This window comes from Mandrillus leucophaeus, unplaced genomic scaffold (genome assembly GCF_000951045.1).
Source record: "Mandrillus leucophaeus isolate KB7577 unplaced genomic scaffold, Mleu.le_1.0 Scaffold141, whole genome shotgun sequence".
Taxonomy (NCBI): domain Eukaryota; kingdom Metazoa; phylum Chordata; class Mammalia; order Primates; family Cercopithecidae; genus Mandrillus; species Mandrillus leucophaeus.
The window spans coordinates 2,339,391-2,355,129 of NW_012101377.1; the positions used below are offsets into that span (position 1 = coordinate 2,339,391).

General features: G+C 46.6%; 1 protein-coding gene across 6 annotated transcripts in view; it reads right to left on the bottom strand.

The window, feature by feature from the left end:
* BSDC1 (BSD domain containing 1) overlaps positions 1-12,149 on the bottom strand; it is a 38,411-nt gene extending 26,262 nt beyond the window's left edge. For 2 of the 6 annotated variants that reach the window (XR_001005378.1, XM_011974055.1), the window contains exons 1-4: positions 12,092-12,149; positions 11,768-11,828; positions 4,358-4,474; positions 1,434-1,601 (exon numbers count right to left, since the gene is read on the bottom strand). Coding sequence is in view for 5 of the 6 variants with exons in the window: in XM_011974055.1 (XP_011829445.1) it covers positions 1,434-1,601; positions 4,358-4,474; positions 11,768-11,828; positions 12,092-12,102 (357 nt within the window). In the remaining variant the exon portion in view is untranslated. Of the gene's footprint in view, positions 1-1,433; positions 1,653-4,357; positions 4,475-11,767; positions 11,829-12,091 lie in introns of all 6 variants that reach the window. The other 4 variants (XM_011974054.1, XM_011974053.1, XM_011974056.1 and 1 more) reach the window with 3 other exon arrangements.
* Between the last annotated feature and the right edge of the window lie 3,590 nt (positions 12,150-15,739).

The window sequence follows — 15,739 nt, forward strand, 5'->3', positions numbered from 1 at the left end:
AAAAAAAAAAAAAAAAAGAGCCAGGCGTGGTAGTGCATGCCTGTGGTCCCTGCTACTACAGATACTAGGTAGGTTAAGGTGGGAGGAACACTTGAGCCCAGGAAGTTGAAGCTGCAGTGAGCTGGGATCATGCCACTGCACTCTAGCCTGAGTGACAGAGTGAGACCGTCTCAAAAAAAAAAAAAAAAAAAAAAAGAAGAAAAGAAAATGCGAAAATGCAGCAAAAATACACTACCGTGGCTGTTGCTTTAAGTGCTCTGAAGACACCTCTCTCCCTTTACCTATACATATATTACTAGAAATTAGTCTAAATAACCCAAATGTGGAGATTATGCCTCTAAAAATGCTCTCCACAGCGTTCCTTATTATGCTTGAAAGCTGAAAGGAATCCAAATATGCAACATGAATGAAATAATGGAATAATTAATGCTATATTCACTTGCAAGAATTTAAAGACATTAAAAATTATGGCTGGCTGGGCACAGTGGCTCACGCCTGTAATCCTAGCACTTTGGGAGACCAAGGTGGGAGAGTCACTTGAGCCCAGGCATTTGAGACCAGCCTGGGCAACATAATGAGACCCTGTTTCTACCAAAAAAAATTTTTTTAATTAGTTGGATGTGGTGGTTCACGCCGGTGGTCCCAGCTACTCAGGAGACTGACGTGGAAGGACGCTTGAGCCTGGAAAGTCGAGGCTGCAATGAGCCGTGACTGCACCACTGAGCCCCAGAGAGAGCTTGGGTGACAGAGTGAGACCCTGTCTCATTAAAAAAACAAACAGGGCCGGGCGCGGTGGCTCAAAGCTGTAATCCCAGCACTTTGGGAGGCCGAGACAGGTGGATCACGAGGTCAGGAGATGGAGACCATCTTGGCTAACAGAGTGAAACCCCGTCTCTACTAAAAAATACAAAAAACTAGCCGGGCGAGGTGGCAGGCGCCTGTAGTCCCAGCTACTCAGGAGGCTGAGGCAGGAGAATGGCATAAAGCTGAGATCCGGCCACTGCACTCCAGCCTGGGCAACAGAGCAAGACTCTGTCTCAAAAAAAAGAAAACAACAACAACAACAAAAAAAAGGTGATTAGGAAAGATGCTACGTTTGTTGGTTTTTTAAAAGCAGGTTACAAAACCGCATGTATAAAATGTCTTTTTTGTTCAAAAGGAAAAACCAAACTATCTTTACCTATGTTTAAAAACAAAAACAAATGTGAGGTTATATACCAATAAGAAATCAGGGGTTCTCTTTCGGTGATGCAATTATGAGTTTAAAAATAATTAACTTGTCCTTGCTTACTGGTATTTTTGGATTTACTATTAATAATATAGCCATATTGATTTTTTGGCCTGAACATGGGTTGCTTTTGTGAGTACAGGTTGTAAGTTAAAGCCCAGGTTACAGATGTTAGGCATCTGTAGGGGAGACTGTCAGTGAATACCTTGGTGCCATCATAGGGCTCAGCTGTGCCAGATGGTGTGCCCATCAGGGTGATGACATCGCAGTCGATGGTTTTGTCTGGTGAGGGGGCAAAGGTGTCTGAGATCACCCCTAGGAAGTCAGACAACCCTTTCTTCATCTTCTCCGTTGCTCCTGAGGAGCCTTCCGTCTGTATAGAGAATGGGCAGAGGAAGCAAGCGCCCCGGCAACAGGCTGCAATCTGGGGTATGGGGGTAAAACATTGGGGCAAAGGTGTATCGTGTGTTGGGGGACCAGGGAGGTGCTCACGACTCTTCACCCATCTTTGGGGCTGGAGACGGAGTAGGAGGAAGCAAGGGTCCTCCATCCCCCAAGTGGGTCTGCAGAACAGGGCCATGGTAGGCCTGTGTAGATCAGAGTAAAGATCTTTGATTGGCTGTTTCATCAAAATTTCAAGGCCAGTCAGGCTGGTCAAAACTTGGCCAGAGAAGGTCCATACCATAGACATATCAGTGGGGAAGAGGGCCTATGGGTAGAGTGGTGGAAGGGGTACTAGCTTTGGAGTTAGACAAAGCTAGTTTGAATCCTTGCTCTACCACTTGTTGGTCATGAGACCAAAACCCTTTCTGAATCTGAGTTTCCTTATTGTAAAATGGGGACAAGTATACATCCTTCATAGGGTTACCATGAAGATTAAAAGATAGGGCATGGACAATGCCTGGCACACAGCATACGCTTAATAAACTGCGGCACTGTAATATTGCAATTTCATCATCATTATTGCTCAGGAAGTAGAATACTTCGTACAAAAGGCTGGAAACATATGGGCAGGATTAGAACAGATAGCCTTGCCTTGCCTGGGACTAATTGAGGGTCACTATACAGACCACACTGGTCAGAATGCCTTCCAGCAGGCAGGGATAGGGTGCTGAGAACAGGGTCTAAAAACCTCGTGGAAAATTATACTTACTCTTGATTAAGCTGCCGAAGCATTTTAAACCTATAACCTATCATAGTGCCTGGCACATATTGTTACAGGTAACAATATTTGTTGAATTTAAAAAATGAATAAATGAATGAAATAAACAAGTGATATCTCTGCTATTGGCTAGACTTATAGCAGTTCAGCAGGGTTACAACTTGTCATTCATGCTCATCAGTAGCTGTGGTTAGAATGGAGACAGTATTTTACAAGAGGATTCAGCAAAATAAGCTTGACTAAAAAATTCCAAAACTCATTTTTCATAACATGAGTAATTAATTACAAGATAACTGATTCAGCTGGTGATCAAATTAAGAAGCTGCAATTTGTTCCAATGCTAAAGGGAAAATTGTAATATAAAAAACAGTATGCTTTACCTCACTGGAAACTTCAGAACTTTGCAGGGATATCTTTGACCACAATTTTTCCTTCTCACGCTGACTTTAGAATCTAACCTCCATCTTGTAAGAGGTTTCCACTGTACATTTCTGATTAATAAAACCAGTATTGGGGGAGGGGGACAAGGATTGAAAAACTCTCTACGGGGTACTAGGTGGTGATGGGTTCATTAAAAGCCCAAACTTCAGTATATACACAATATTCCCATGTAACAAACCTGTGCACGTATCCCCTGAATCTAAAACCAGAAAACAACAAACAAGCCAGGCACGGTGCCTCACACCTGTAATCCCAGCACTTCAGGAGGCCAAAGCAGGTGGATCGCTTAAGCTCAGGAGGTTGAGACCAGCCTGGGCAACAGAGTGAAACCCTGTCTCTACAAAAAATACAAAAATGAGCTGGGTGTGGTGGCATGCACCTGTGGTCCCAGCTATTCAGGAGGCTGAGGTAGGAGGATCACTTGAGCCGGGGAGGCAAAGGTTGCAGTGAGCTGAGATCATGCCACTGCACTCCAGCCTGGGTGACAGAGTGAGACCCCATCTCAAAACAACAGCAACCACCAACAAAAAACAGGACCAGTAAGAAAATAAGTTGGTACAACATTTCTGGAGGGCAGTTTTGAGTATAGTAAAAGGCTTAAACTAACCACTCTGTGATACCTTCCACAATTATATTATAAAGCAAATACTATGGCACTGGGCAAAGGTTTAGCAGAATGTTTACTGTAGCTCTGTGTACAATACTGGAAAAAACTGAAATAGGAAAGCAGCAACTAGTTAAATCCACATAGTGGAATACCATGCCACTTATTACACTCTAGAACAAGGTTTGCAATTTAAGTAAAAAAAACAGGGGCCGGGTGCTGTGGCTCATGCCTGTAATCCCAGCACTTTGGGAGGCCGAGGCAGGCAGATCACGAGGTCAGGAGATCGAGACCATCCTGGCTAACATGGTGAAACCCTGTCTCTACTAAAAAATACAAAAAATTAGCCGGGCGTTGTGGCAGGCACCTGTAGTCCCAGCTACTTGGGAGGCTGAGGCAGGAGAATAGCGTGAACCCAGGAGGCAAAGCTTGCAGTGAGCCGAGATGGCACCACTGCACTCTAGCCTGGGCGCCAAATGGAGACACTGTCTCAAAAAAAAAAAAAAGGTTACAAAACATGGTATTCAGTTGACCCCGGTTTTGAAAAAGAAGTGTACATCAGGGATACACCCCCAAAATATTAACAGTAGTTATCTTTGGGGGATGGAGTTATGGATGTCTCTAGGTCTTTCTCTCGCTTTCTTCCTTTCTTCATTCTTTCTCTTTTACTTGCCTGTATTTTCTAAATTGTCAACATGAATGACTTTGCTAATGGAAAGCATTTGCTAAAACAATACAGAAGTGGGAAAACTAATTATTACTTAAAATATGCAGCTTGTTTGGTTGCCAGACACAATTCTTTCAAAATGGGAGGAAAAATAACCACTTAACGGTAAAAAAAAATAATCACTTAACGGTTGGGAACCCAGGACAGGGCAGGTTGCGAGGGGCAGTTACTTGGGAGGGTTTGGGTGGTACTCACAGCCAGCTTCTCCTTGACCACGCTGGCCGTGGCTGCGATGGTACAGGCCGTGTCATGTTGCACCACCTGGGTAAACTCTGTCAGGTCCCGCTTCATGAACTCCAAGGCTTCAGAGGACTGTGGGAAGACAGAGAGGGATGCCAGGGCCAGCTGGCCCCACCACCCCTTGTTCCTGTTCCCTGTGCTTCTTCAGTACCAGACAGACACATGGAAATCTCAAACGGCAGGGGAGCTTGGGCTCAGAAACAAAGCTCATTTGTCCCAATTCCATGATCTGGGATTACCTGACAGCAGAGAGTGCAGGAGAATTTCCTGCTACTCTGAGCATCAAGACTGAGTCTCAGCCTAGGCACTCACAAGCTATGTGGCCATGAGTAAGTCTCATCTAGTCCTCAGTTTTCTCCTATAAAATGAGGGAGGCGATCTAGACCAGAGATTCTCAAGCACAAACTGGAAAAGCCGGACACAGTCAGTCTGAAAACAATACTGGCTTTGATTAATTGCTTTGATATGCTTTAAATCATGATATTCATATCAAGTTTCAAATAACATGAAAAAAAGGTACGTGACTTCTTTTTTCCCCCTTGAGACGGAGTTTCCCTCCTGTTGCCCAGGCTGGAGTCCAATGGCACAATCTCGGCTCATCGCAACCTCCACCTCCCGGGTTCAAGCAATTCTTCTGCCTCAGCCTCCGAGTAGCTGAGATTACAGGCAGCGCCACCACGCTCAGATAATTTTGTATTTTTAGTAGAGATGGGGTTTCTCCATGTTGGTCAGGCTGGTCTCGAACTCCCAACCTCAGGTGATCTGCCCATCTTGGCCTGCCAGTGTTGGGATTATAGGCGTGAGCCACCCAGCCTAAGGCATGTGATTTTTCTATCAAAGGAAAGTGTTTCTATTTTTACTTTTTTTGTTACAGGGAAATTAAGTTGAAATAGGAGGCAGTAGGTGAAGTTATTTGCCTTCAGGTTTAAGAATTAGTAATTACTAATTGTATTAGTAACAGCAATAGCTTGGAAAGCTGTTTTATGAGTAATTCTTAACAATTTAATATCAGTAAAAAGGCATGTGATTTTTACATTCAACAAAGGAGGAAGCGGTCAAGATAACAACTGGATCAGATTATCTTGAAGGCCTTCTTGGTTCTACCATCCCAAGGTTCTATTCATATACAAAGCTCCTTCGGGCAGAACTCATATTTCCTCCTGCTAAACCAATCTGCTTCTCCGTCTGCACCCAGACCTCACTGGACAAAGCAGGCCCTCAGCTCACTTCTAGGTCTTGCCCTGTCTTGCTTCACTCACCAACTCTAGGATGCCTTCCTGGAGTATCTCAGTGGCCACTCCCCCTGCAAGCCCTGTCATTTTACACGGGGATAATCACCTGCATTTTTAAAAGCATGTTTTTAAGTGCTCCTGTGGTTGTTGTTCTGGGAAGGGCCTGCCCACTTTTCATTAGCTTGGGAAGTTTCTGAATGGGACAGTCTCACATATCAGCTACAGGCTTCTCTGGGGGTGGTAATCATGCCTCCATATTGATTCAGGACTCCTTAATTGGGGGTGGAGGGGGTAATTTACTTATTTACTTTTATTAAAATTAAAAAAAATATTTCATGGCACCATGAAATTGTGCCCCGGGTCATTTACCGATTCACTCTTTCTACTCACACTGCCACCACCTTAGTCCAGGCCAACTTGTTCTTTTATCTGGATTCCTCCCAGGTTGTCTCAGCTACCTTTACTTCATTCTCCTTATGACACCCAGTGGGTGCTTTGTCTGTTAGGGCAGACCTTGCTGCTTTACACTCTTTAAGTTTACACACTATCATAAGAGCAAGTTGAAAATCCACGGTTACTTACAAGGCCTATATAACTTGGCCTCTGGCTGATTGGTATCCCCTACCACTGTGCCCTTCACTGAGCTCCAGCTGGCCTTCCTCAAGTTTCTAAAACGCCCTAACATCTGCCCTGCCTCAGGGTATCTGAACACATTGTTTCCTCTCCCTGATACAGAGTTCTAACTCTTCAAAACAAGCAAGCTGCAAACACAATGAAGGAACCCTCTTATCTGGAAAACTACTGCTCATCCTTAAAGTCTATGCTCCATTTCCCTAGAGGGGCTTCCCTGCTGCCTCTTCAGACTCAGCTGGCTTTCCCTGCTTTATCTCTTCTTTTTTTTTTTTTTTTTGAGATGGAGTTTCCCTCTGTTACCCAGGCTGGAGTGCAGTGGTGCGATCTCAGCTCACTGCAACCTCCGTCTCCTGGGTTCAAGCCATTCTCCTGCCTCAGCCTCCCAAGTGCTGGGACTACAGGCGCTTGCCACCTCGGGGAGGCATGATTACCACCCCCCAGAGAAGCCTGTAGCTGATATGTGACTGTCCCATTCAGAAACTTCCCAAGCTAATGAAAAGTGGGCAGGCCCTTCCCAGAAGAATAAACCACAGGAGCACTCAAAATGGTCCCATAATAGTGCTGATGTGCCTGGCTAATTTTTTGTATTTTTAGTAGAGATGGGGTTTCACCATGTTAGCCAGGATGGTCTCGATCTCCAGACCTTGTGATTTGCCCATCTCGGCCTCCCAATTTATCTCTTCTTTAACATAGAACATACTTTAGACTTATGATGACCTGTTCAATGTCTGTCTTCCTGGATAAACTGTGAGTTCTGTGAATACAGGTCCTACGTGTTTTGTTCCCTGATGGCTCCCCAGTATCTGACACAGAGCATACAGTAGGTGCTCAAAAAAGTTTGCTTGTTAAATTTACAAGGACCACTGAAATTTCAGTTATGTAACCACTTGTGTGACTAAATGGTTGTCTTCCCACTAATTGTGAGCTCTGAGCAGACAAACATGAACAGATGTTGCCCTCAAGCAGGTCACAGTATACTGGGGAAAATAGTCCCACGATAGTGCTGATGTGCAAGGGCAGAGCAGTAGCCGCTGTACTATGGGGAGGTTGGGAAGATGTGGTGACCGGAGGCCTGAAATGGGCTCTTAAAGAATGAACAGGAGTTGATTAAGAAGTATTGATGTGGGCCAGGTGTGGTGGCTGATGCCTGTAACCCCAGCACTTCGGGAAGACGAGGCAGGAAGATTGCTTGAGCCCAGGAATTTGAGACCAGTTTGGGCACCACGGTAAAACCGTCTCCACAATATATATATATACAAAAAATTAGCCAGGGGTGGTGGCACGCGCCTGTAGTCCCAGCTACCCAGGAGGCTGAGGTGGGAGAATCACCTGAGCCCAGGTGGTTGAGGCTGCAGTGGTGGGCTGTGATCACGCCACTGCACTCCAGCCTGGGTAACAGAGTAAGACCTTGTCTCAAAAAAAAAAAAAAAAAAAAAAAAGGAACAGGAGTCAGCTAAGAAGTGTTGACATGGGGTTTACTGACATCTACAAGCATTATAGTCCTGACGGACATAAAATGTGAAGCAAGAGTGGTGAGGGATAAAGCTGGAGAGGTTGCCAAGGGCAACCAGGGAGGGCCTGGTCAGCCCTAGGATGATGAGGAGCCACCAAAGGTTTGAAGTGGGTGGGATATGAGATTTGCCTTTTCACTAAATTACTCCAGTGACTGGAATGGAGCAAAGGTCCAGAGGTGAGAAGATTAGAAGAGGAAGGAAGACCAGTCAGGAGGCTGCTGCAATAATCCAGGAAAGAAAATAGAAAAATATGAGTAAGGACAATGCTAGTAAAGACAGAGAGGATGAGACTGGTTCAAGAGATAGGAGGCAGAAGAACGTGGATTTGGTGACTGAACAGGTATACTGACTGAGGGCTAGAAAAGAATCATGGAAGTGCCACAGGCTGCTAAAATAGGTGACTGGGTAGATGCAGTACTGCCAGTGAAGTGAGAAAATCCTGGAGGAGGAGCAGTTCTAGAGAGAAGGTGGTAACAATGACTTTGGGCACGCAGAACTTGAGATGACTGTGGGCTGTCTAGGATAGCTGTCCAGCAATAGCCATCCTCAAACACTAAAGCTGGCCGGGCATGATGGCTCATGCCTATAGTCCCAGCACTTTGGGAGACCAAGGTGGGCAGATTGCTTGAGCCCAGGAGTTTGAGACCAGCCTGGGTAACATGGCGATATCTTATCTCTACAAAAAAATACAAAAATTAGTTGGGCGTGGTGGTACACGCCTATAGTCCCAGCTACCTGGGGGCCTGAGGTGGGAGGATTGCTTGAATCCAGGAAGTGGAGGTTACAGAGAACCATGTTTGCATCACAGCACTTCAGCTTGGGTGACAAAGCGAGGGCCCGTCTCAAAACAAAACAAAACACAACATTAAACTTCAGGGAAAAGGTCTAAGAGTCGCCCTAACAGAAAAGTGGAGAAGGTGACCCAGGAAGAGTTTGGAAAGTGGACAGAGCAACGGGCTGAGGATAAGTGTCCCCAGACACCACCTGTAGGGGGCAAGCAGAGGAAGAGGAACTCATGAAACAGTTACAAAAGCAACGTCTCGAGATGTGGAGACTTAAGAATCATGTCACAAAATCCAAGAGAGTAGTGTTTCAAGAGAGGGAGTGATCACTAGTGTCAAATGCAGCAGAGAGGTCCAGGAAGATAAGGGCTGAAAACCACCCACTGGATTTGGCAAGCGGTTGGTGAAGCTGAGTGTGAGTAAAGATAAGCTTATAGGTGGTGGCTCTGAGGGTGGGAGGGAGTTAAAGATCCTGTTTGTTGACCTGAAGTTTCAAAAAGTAGATGAGGTTGTCTCCTGGAAGTGAAAGGGATAAAGTGGCTGAATAGGGGACCCGAGGGAAGAGTTAGGTTTTGGGAAAGTTTCTGAAGTTAAGGGGAAGAAAAGCAAATTGGAGACTGAAGAGTATGTGGGCCCAGATGAGGTTGGCAAATCCGTGATGGAACCAAAAAGCATTTGGTGCCTTTCTCTTTTTAATTTTTTTCTTTCTGGTAAGTATGCAGAGCAACGATGTGTCTTTCTCTATCAACGTGTATGCACAAGTATTTGTGTCAGTCATATTGCTCTTGACAACACACAGGAAGACAGGACAGGAGGAGGTAAGGAGCAGAGGAAAGCAGATGACAGCACCATCTCATAGCTGTAGTCTTCAGGGCAATGTATTCTAAGGAGTGTTGAGAAGTGAGTGGTCCAAATGGAGCCAGAATGGGACATAAATACAGGAAAGCACCAAAAGACCAAGAAAAAAAATGGAAGGAAAAACGAACTGGGGGTGGTATCTAAGAGGTTTTCCCATCAGCCTGGCACCTAATAATAGCTAACACTTATATGGCACTTACTATATGCTAGGTACTGTTTTTAGGTTTTACATTTAACCATCACCACAATCTCATCAGGTAGGTATTGTTAGTATTCCCATTATATAGATGAGGAACTGAGGCCTAGAGAGGTTAAAAACTTCCCCAAGAGGCCAGGTGTGGTGGCTCACGCCTGTAATCCTAGCACTTTGGGAGGCCGAGGCAGGCGGATCACCTGAGGTCAGGAGCTGGAGACCAGCCTGGCCAACGTGGTGAAACCCTGTCTCTACTGAAAATACAAAAATTAGCTGGGCATGGTGGCGCACGCCTATAATCCCAGCTACTCAAGAGGCCGAGGCAGGAGAATCACTTGAACTTGGGAGGCAGAAGTTGCAGAGCCGAGATTGAACCACTGCACTCCAGCCTGGGTAACAGACCCAGACTCAAAAGCAAACAAACAAACAAAAAACAAACAACACTTGCCCAAGTACATATAAAAGTAAGAAAGTAAAAAAAAGGGAAATTAAGTCTTTTCTTTCCAAAAAGACTCCCACCTCCACCCCCACCCCAGCTTTTAACTGGGAATTCAAAGAATGAAGACGGAAGGTTGGCCAACTATCTATCTTTCACAAGTTGTGATAAGACCAACCTTGAGAGAAACACAAGAGGCCCTCATGCAACATCTGCTGAATGAATGTCAGACTTTCCTGTCAGGAAATTACCCAACAGGAAACATGCTACTTTCTGGTCTTTTCTATCAAATGTTAGGGTGCAGTCCTCTCTCTTAGTTCTCATCAACAAAATAAACAGCTCAGGGCATTCTCAGATTTCCTGGGCTATTGCTGAGAGGCTGTCCAGGAGTACCCAGGATAGGGGAGGAACAAAAACGCTCCCAGATGTCTGGGTGTGGTGGCTCACGCCTGTAATCCCAGCACTGTGGGAGGCTGAGGTGGGTGGATCACCTGAGGTGAGGAGTTCCAGACCAGCCTGGCCAACATGGTGAAACCCTGTCTCTACTAAAAATACAAAAATTAGCCAGGAGTAGTGGCACACGCCTCTGATCCCAGCTATTTGGGAGGCTGAGGCACAAGAATCGCTTGAACCTGGGAGACAGAGGTTGCAGCGAGCTGAGACCGTACCTGTGCACTCCAGCCTAGGCGACAGAGTAAGACTCTGTCTCAAAACAAAACAAAAATACTCCCAGAGTAGGGGACTTATTTAGGTGATCAGAAGCTTCCTGGAGTTGGCCCTGAGGCAGGACTTACCCCAATTGCTTAAGGTAAACAGTAATCAACTTTTCCCACAATTCAGTTGGACTGATTTTGACAAATAAGCATGAAATGAAACAGGAATACACATTGGCAGATTACCCACTGGCACAGCCAAATATCACTCATCCCACAGAGATTGTTCAGCAAGAAGGCCTTCCACTCTCTGGTGACTAATCTCTCTCTCTATCGCCCGTTGCATAGCCCTTACTTAGAACTCATCAGGTACCAGTGTGTATGGCTCATGCTCATCTCTGGCTTGGGTTCTTGCTTTTCATCCTGTCTAGGCAGGGTTGGCCTTGATAAGGTTCCTTCTCCAAAAGGCCTTCCCTGGTGAGTTACTGACTACCGAGAATAGCCAAGGAGCCCCAGTACTTTCCTTTCACAGAACTTACCACAACGGTAACTAAAAAACTGTTTGGCTACTCGGTTAATGGCTGTCTCCCCACTAGACTGTGAGCTTTGCAAGGCCCAGGATTACATGTGTCTGGCTGAAGTCTGTATCCTCAAGACCTATTAGAGCGCTGGTTGTCGCATATACTCTAATACTTGAATGAGTATACGAGTAAGTTTTTTTTATTGCTAGAATCTTTTCCTTCAAGACCTATATCAAATGTTCTCTCTTTCACGAAGAAACTGAATTTCCTGAACTGAAATAAATTGCTCCTTCCTATGGATTCCTACAAAACGTTCGTTAACTCCAGCCTTTAAAACCATCTTTATTTCACTGTGGCTAGTATCACACTGGTTTGCATTGAGGTCTGTCTTGCCGTGGTCCGGTAGAGGCTAAAAGAAAGGCCCGGGTCGGCCTCATCCTTAAGACTTAGCGCCCCCAAAAGTTGGGCGGGGCTGGTTGGACCAGGTTGCACTGAGGCGGCGCAGGGCCCTGGTGAGGGAAGAAGGGCACGGGCCCGGCTTACCTTCTCTTTGACTGCTTGGTAGCTCTGCTGCAGCCAGCTCCGCCACCATCCCACGTCCTCCCTGTGGAAGAGAGACACATCTGGCAGTACCGCGGTGCGATTCCTGCCCGCCCAAGGATCCGGGCTGTTTCCCCCTCAGATGTACCCCGCGGGCCGAGGCTTCGCAGACCGCTTCCCCACCCCCTCACAGTGCGACTCCACTGTGCCCTTTCAGATCAGTCCACGCCCGCGCTGATCTCATGTCCCCCACCCGGACTCTTGCCCAGCACCCCAACCCTGGGAGAATTCAGGCCCCAACGCCTAGGAGCAAAACGACGGGCTCACCCTTCCGCCATCTTGCCTGCATGACATCACCACTATTTACTGACCTTTGACTTCCGACACGGCACCGCCCCCTCAAGGACCGCCCCGAAGCGCTCGGCCCAATCCTCGCGCCGGCACCGCCCTCAGCCCAATCCCTTCCCTGCTCCATCATTAGGTCCCGCCTCCCTTAAGTCTCCAGTCTCTGTCCAGTCTCTGTCCCGAGTTCTCCCTCAAACTCCGCCCCTGAACTCTCAGTCATCTCAATCGTCATTCAGTCCTGTCCTCAGGCTCCACCTCCACCAAACTTGACTCTGTCGCCGTCCGCAAACGTCCGGTACGGTGGCCTCTACGGACGATGATCAGCCGACCAGCTGGACGGCGGAGAGCTGGGAGCAGAGGGGAGGAGGAGAGATAGCTCAAACGTCAGGATCCCAGAGCGCAGGGTTAGCACCGCCCCCCTTTGTGAAACCAGCTGCGTCGAGGCTGCTTTGTGTCTCTTCAGGCTAATTCAATAAGCCCATACTGCGGGGCTCTGGCCCAGAGTTTGGAGGAATGTGAAGAATTCAGAGGCGACTTAGATGCAACCTTTGGAGGGCTCCCGGGTTAATGGGAGACAGACACACATTCCGTAATCTCAACTTTCGGTGGCCCGGCTCAGAACAATGCCAGTTGGAGGTGGTCTGGAGAAATCCAGAGACAGCCTGCATTGATTTCCACTGCGTTTGGAAGGGAGATTCCACAGCCCACATACTTTGGACCTTAGCTAAGGTCAACCCCTCCACATGTGCGGTAGATCCCGTCGCCTCTTGTTTGCTTAAGGACATAGATCTAGTAATGCCCCCTTCATCTCATTTCCCTCTGGTGACTGCATTATCCTTGTCATCATCCGTACTGCTGTTTCTCCCATCTCAAAGGCAAACAAAAATCAGCCCTCTCTAGATCCCTCACGGTTTCCCTACTCCCCTTTACAGCAAAAGCGTTGCGTACTCATAGTCTCCAACTCCCCTCTCTTCCCATTCTTTCTTGGACTCACTGCAGTTAGGATTTTGCCTCTCAGACAATCCTTTGAGATAACTTTCTTTTATTTATTTGTTTATTTTATTTATTTTATATTTATTTATTTGGTAGCTCTGCTTCAGCCAGCTCCACCGCCATCCCACGTCCTCCCTGTGGAAGACAGACATATCTATTTTATTTTATTTTATTTCGTTTCATTTTATTTTACTTTATTTTCAGTCAGAGTCTTGCTCTGTCACCGGGGCTGGAGTGCAGTGGTGTGATCTCAGCTCACTGCAACCTCTGCCTCCCGGGTTCAAGCGATTCTCCTGCCTCAGCCTCCCAAGTAGCTGGGATTACAGGGGCCCACCACCACGCCCGACTAATTCTTGTATTTTTAGTAGAGATGGGGTTTCACCATGTTGGCTGGCTAGTCTTGAACTCCTGACTTCAGGTGGTATGCCCACCTCGGCCTCCCAAAGTGCTGGGATTATAGGCATGAAGCACTGCGCCCAGCTTGACATAACTTTCTTAAGGTCACCAAGAGGAGTGGCCAATTTTCAGTTCTTGTTTTACATCAACATCTGATTTGACACAGTTGACCACTTTCTTCATTTGGCTTCCAGGACATCATTCCCTCTTGACTTTCTTCCCCGTTCATTGGCATCTCCTCAGTATTCTTTGCTGTTTTCTCACCACCTTCTTGTTGCTGGAATGGGACATTCCCTGGGAGAGGGCTCAGCCCTTGGTGTCCTCCTTTTTGATGTTTATAGTCATTCCCCAGATGTTCTCATAAAGTCTCATTATTTTATTTATTTATTTTTGTTGAGATGGAGTCTCACTCTATTGCCCAGGCTGGACTGCAGTGGCACAATCTTGGCTCACTGCAACCTCTGCCTCCTGGGTTCAAGCGATTCTCCTGCCTCAGCCTCCCAAGTAGCTGGGATTACAGGTGCCCACCACCACGCCCGGCTAATTTTGTATTTTTAGTAGAGACAGGGTTTCACCATGTTGGCCAGGCTGGTCTTGAACTCCTGGCCTCAGGTGATCCACCTCCCTCAGCCTCCCACAGTGCTAGGAGTACAGTGGAGTGCAAGAGCCACTGTGCCTGGCCCATTTTATTTTATTTTTAAGACAGGATCTTACTCTGTTGCCATATTAGTCCGTTTTCACACTGCTGATAAAGATGTACCTGAGACTGGGCAATTTACAAAAGTTTTCCTGGACTCGTGGTTCCACGTGGCCAGGGAGACCTCACAATCATGGAGGAAGGTAAAAGGCATGTCTCACATAGTGGCAGACAAGAGAAGAGAACTTGTGCAGGGAAACTCCTGATTTTAAAACCATCAGATCTCGTGAGAACCATTCACTATTACAAGAACAGTATGGGAAAGACCCGCCCGTACCATGATTCAATCATCTCTCACTGGGTCCCTTCCGTAACACGTGGGAATTATGGGAGCTACAAGATGAGATTTGGGTGGGAACACAGAGCTAAACCATGTCAGTTGCCCAGGCTGGAGTGAAGTGGCACGATCATGGCTCACTGCAGCCTTGACTTCCTGGACTCAAGCAATCCTCCTGCCTCAGTCTCCTGAGTAGCTGGGACTACAGGCATGCACCATCAAGCCCAGCTATTATTATCATTTTCTTAAATAGAGATGAAGTCTCCCTGTGTTGCCTTACTTTTAATTTTTCTTTAGCAATGCCTCACTATGTTGCCCAGGCTGGTCTTGAACTCCTGGTCTCTAGTGATCTGCCCACCTTGGCCTCCCAAAGTGCTGAGATTACAAGAGTGAGCCATCTTATAAATCTCATACTTTTAAATGCCACGTATATGCTGATAGCTCTCAAATTTTCTCTCCAACCGATGCATTTTCTCTGAACATCAGGCTCATTTTGTCTATTTGGATGTGTAATAGGTGTATTATATTTAACATGTCCCAAAACAAACTCCTGATTTATCCACCTCATCTTCCTGCAAACTTTCCCGCATTTGTAAATGGAAACCTCATTATTCCAGTTGCTCAAGCCAAAAACCTAGGAGTCATCCTTGCTTTCTCTCTTTCATATCCCAAACTAATCCTATCAGCAAATCCAGTTGACTCTGCCTTTCAAACAAAACCACAATCTAGTGACTTCTCACCACCTCCACTGTTACTATGTAGATACAAGCTACCATAATCAATCTCATGGTTAATTACAAGAGCCTCTTGGCCGGGCGCGGTGACTCAAGCCTGTAATCCCAGCACTTTGGGAGGCCGAGATGGGTGGATCACGAGGTCAAGAAATCGAGACCATCCTGGCTAACCCGGTGAAACCCCGTCTCTACTAAAAAATACAAAAAAACTAGCCAGGCGAGGTGGCTGGCACCTGTAGTCCCAGCTACTCGGGAGGGTGAGGCAGGAGAATGGCATAAAAGCTGAAATCCAGCCACTGCACTCCAGCCCGGGTGACAGAGCGAGACTCCATCTCAAAAAAAAAAAAAAAGAGCCTCTTAACAAATATTTCTGCATCCACTCTTGCCTTCCTTAAGTCTAGTCTTCATTTGCCTGAAAATAATCTTTTAAAAGACATAAGTCGGCCGGGCGCGGTGGCTCAAGCCTGTAATCCCAGCACTTTGGGAGGCCGAGACGGGTGGATCACGAGGTCAGGAGATCGAGACCATCCTGG